The 3,195-nt window shown below is 37.5% G+C and overlaps 2 protein-coding genes across 2 annotated transcripts in view; both read left to right on the top strand.

The window, feature by feature from the left end:
• Positions 1-77, top strand: part of TEOVI_000409000 (Trypanosomal VSG domain containing protein, putative) — a gene marked incomplete at both ends in the record, with an annotated part of 801 nt that extends 724 nt beyond the window's left edge. Inside the window, one exon of the mRNA XM_067226899.1 lies at positions 3-77. Coding sequence (XP_067083000.1) covers positions 3-77 — 75 coding nt within the window. The remainder of the gene's footprint in view (positions 1-2) is intronic.
• Positions 78-276: 199 nt separating this feature from the next.
• TEOVI_000408900 (uncharacterized protein) lies at positions 277-702 on the top strand (the record flags this gene model as incomplete). The annotated part of the gene is made up of 1 exon (XM_067226898.1): positions 277-702. The coding sequence occupies one exon, from the start codon at positions 277-279 to the stop codon at positions 700-702; it is 426 nt and encodes a 141-aa protein (XP_067082999.1).
• Positions 703-3,195: the final 2,493 nt, after the last annotated feature.

Genomic DNA, 3,195 nt, shown 5'->3' with positions numbered 1-3,195 from the left:
GACAGCCAGCAGGAAACGGCTTACAACGCGATCATCACAGGATGCGGAAAGGGCCCAAGACAGCCGGTCAGCCCTGAGGCAATACAACAGGCGCTCGGAGCTTTTTTAGCCAAGATCAAGACAGACGCAACCCAGGATCCCACGAGCAAAGCAGCAGTTTTCTTGGGTACACCGGATGCAAACGAATGCAAGGAAAGCGCCAGCAAGCTGTGCGTTGATTATTCAGCACAAGCACAGGAAGAGGGCGGGATACAGGGGCTTTACTGGTACAAGGAGATGCTAGCCGCAGCGGAAAAGATCAAAGAGGTCAAGCAAGCCATAAATCAAATCTCAAAACTCGAAACTGAGCTTATCAACCTAGAAGACCGAGCAGCACTACTATACAGTCTAATAGCCAGTGCAGCAACACCAGTGGTAACAGGAACGAAAACTGAGAACAAAAGGGCTCAACGATCCGCAACTGATGACTGCAAATTGCCAGCAGAAACAGCCGATCAGTGCCATAGCGCAAGTTGTATTTACAACACAACCACAAAGGAATGCAAACCTAAACCAGGCACAGAAACCGCAATAGCAGGAGCAGGAGATGGAAAAACGACAACTGTAAACTGTGCTGGCCATACTGACAAAACTAAATGTGAGGAAGAAAACAAGGGTAAATCTAGTCCTGTCTGTGGATACAGGAAGGGCGAAGATGGTTAACATGACAAGGACAAAGGTAAATAAAACTGCAGAAATAGTGGTTTCTTAGTAAATAAAAATTTTGCTCTAATTTTTACTTCATTTATGATTTTTATGCTATTTTAGCATTTTAATAATACTTTCTCAATTTTATAAAAACTTTAACATGGAGATAAATATATTAAATTTGATAAAAATTGATAGTTTATCATTTTTTAAAAAAATAAAAATTTGAAAGATGTATATGAAAGTGGATTGTGGACTTAAAGTAATAGGGTGATACGGTATTAAAAATGATTGATCTTCTTATATTTGTTAAGTTGGTTTATTTTGTTCATTGAATATTAGTTTGGACTGCATTCGTAATAAAAATAATGATAGAAGAATGTTGTAATTGTACGCATACTAATATTATGATGTAGACAGTCATAATACGAATGGATAAGTGAAATAGAAGCAGTTTAAATAATGGAAGAGATGAAATGGGAGTAAGTGAGTGAGAGAAAGATACAGAGCAAAACAAGGAATATTCTTAAAGAAAAGGTACAACCCCAAGGAAAAGAGTGTTTTCACATGCTTAGTTACAAATACAATTATGAAGACAGACATAATCATAGAGAATGAGACGATGTAGTTTCAATAAGGTAGGAAAAGAATGTAGGGTACAGAAGCAGATGCATTTGGTATATTATCTCTAAAAACAGTAATAGAAAAAGAAGACAAAGTGGAGAAAAAACGACAGAAAATAACTGAAGAGTGGACAACACAACTTGAAAGAAAGCGATGCATGGGGATATTGCGCTCCACCTCTCAAGGAAAAAATAAATAAACGCCACCGATAATATAATGGCAACTGTAGCTTTATATAATGATGAACCCTGATGTCTAGCTTTGCGAAAGTAGAATAGTGGCAAGAAGAAAGAATAGATCAAGTGTTAAGTAAGGTAAAAATATTTTTTTCATCAAATGTGTTAATAATGAGTGGCATTCGTGGGCAACAATAACACGATATTATCGTCAGAAGTATATTTAAAATACGGGTACTGATGGATTATAGTGCAAAAATAATAAGTATGAAAGCGCGGGACCTGTTAAAATGATATGTGTACGAATCAATAGAAAAAATATATGAAGTAAAAAATGTTGCAAATGGCAATGCGCCTCTTCTTCATTGGTGTAAAGGAAACAGGTATAACCACTTCAGGAATGAGAAATCTTTATAAGTGAGGCCACTAGCCCGCAGGCAACAGAGGTGTTATAAAGCAAGACACCGAGGAAAAGATTTTTCTACCAAAATTTCTTAGTTATAAACGGAAGCAGGAAAAGAACAGTAGGATCTCAAACGGGTGTTTCAGGGGGATAGTAATCAAAAATGTCGCCACCATCACTCTTTTTTTTAATCAGTGGAAGTTAGAGGTGAAATTTAAAAAATAGAATGGAGAAACAGCCTAACGGTGTAAATTTTAGATACAGAATATTTTTTAATGATTTGTAGCAGAACCTTCCTGGAATATCTGAGTATATATGGGAAAGTGATAGATAATGACACCAGTGGCGGTTTGGAATATTATAAATGTATATAACTTATAGTTTGGATTACAAAGCAAGGGAGAACCTGTCAACAATTGATTTTATGCTAAAAGGCTTGTCATAAAAAAAGAATGACAGCACAATTTTTACACAAAACAGCAAGAGCATATAAAGGCACAGCAAATACAAAAAAAATGATACAAATTACGAAGGCGAAACAACTGCAAAATTTACTTCAGACATATCTCTTGATCTCCAAGTGAAAAGGAAAATATTAATGCAGCCACATAACAACAAACTGAAAAGTAGTCAATGATGGGTGAGTGAAACAGCCAAACTAGTTGCTAGAGTATTGCTGAGAGACATGTTAACTGGGGAGGATACTACCGTAGTTCTATAACATGGAAGAATTATAGAACGATGCTATTTGATATAGAAAGCATCGAGTAGGTAGATGAGACAGAGGGCAATGGCAGTAGAGGTTATTTTAAGGGTAATATTCCCGCCCACAAAAACCGGACTCCGGAAGCGACAACTGCTTCTGACCTATCGCATAGCATACATTTTTTCAGGTTAACCCTATCACCAGCCGGAACTGCAGTCCAGCCAAAAAGTACTTAATAGCCTACCAGACAAAAACCAATAGAATTGTAAATCCCATTATATGTTGGCACTTCATAAAGAGCACCCAATTCTTCAGAAACCAAGATAATCAGGAGATAGCGCTAAACTCGGCGGCGCACTGCAATCACACAAAACATCAATCATCAGTCTTAAACCACCGGCGTAAGCACAAAGCAACAATTTTTAATGTCAAATATGAAACAATATTCAAAACTGTTTCTCGGGATAGAATGCAGAGAAGTGCTACCGTTACTGATAGTCGTGTGGCTATGCTGTGCACATAATGTCGAAGCCACCGACGCGGAGGCCAAAAATTTAGCTGAATTGAACGACATATGCGAGCTGATAAAAACAGCTGAC

This window comes from Trypanosoma equiperdum (assembly GCF_001457755.1).
Source record: "Trypanosoma equiperdum strain OVI genome assembly, contig: ctg_86, whole genome shotgun sequence".
Classification (NCBI taxonomy): Eukaryota; Euglenozoa; class Kinetoplastea; order Trypanosomatida; family Trypanosomatidae; genus Trypanosoma; species Trypanosoma equiperdum.
The sequence above is the reverse complement of the archived record's forward strand: the minus strand, read 5'-3'. Positions and strand labels throughout refer to the sequence as shown.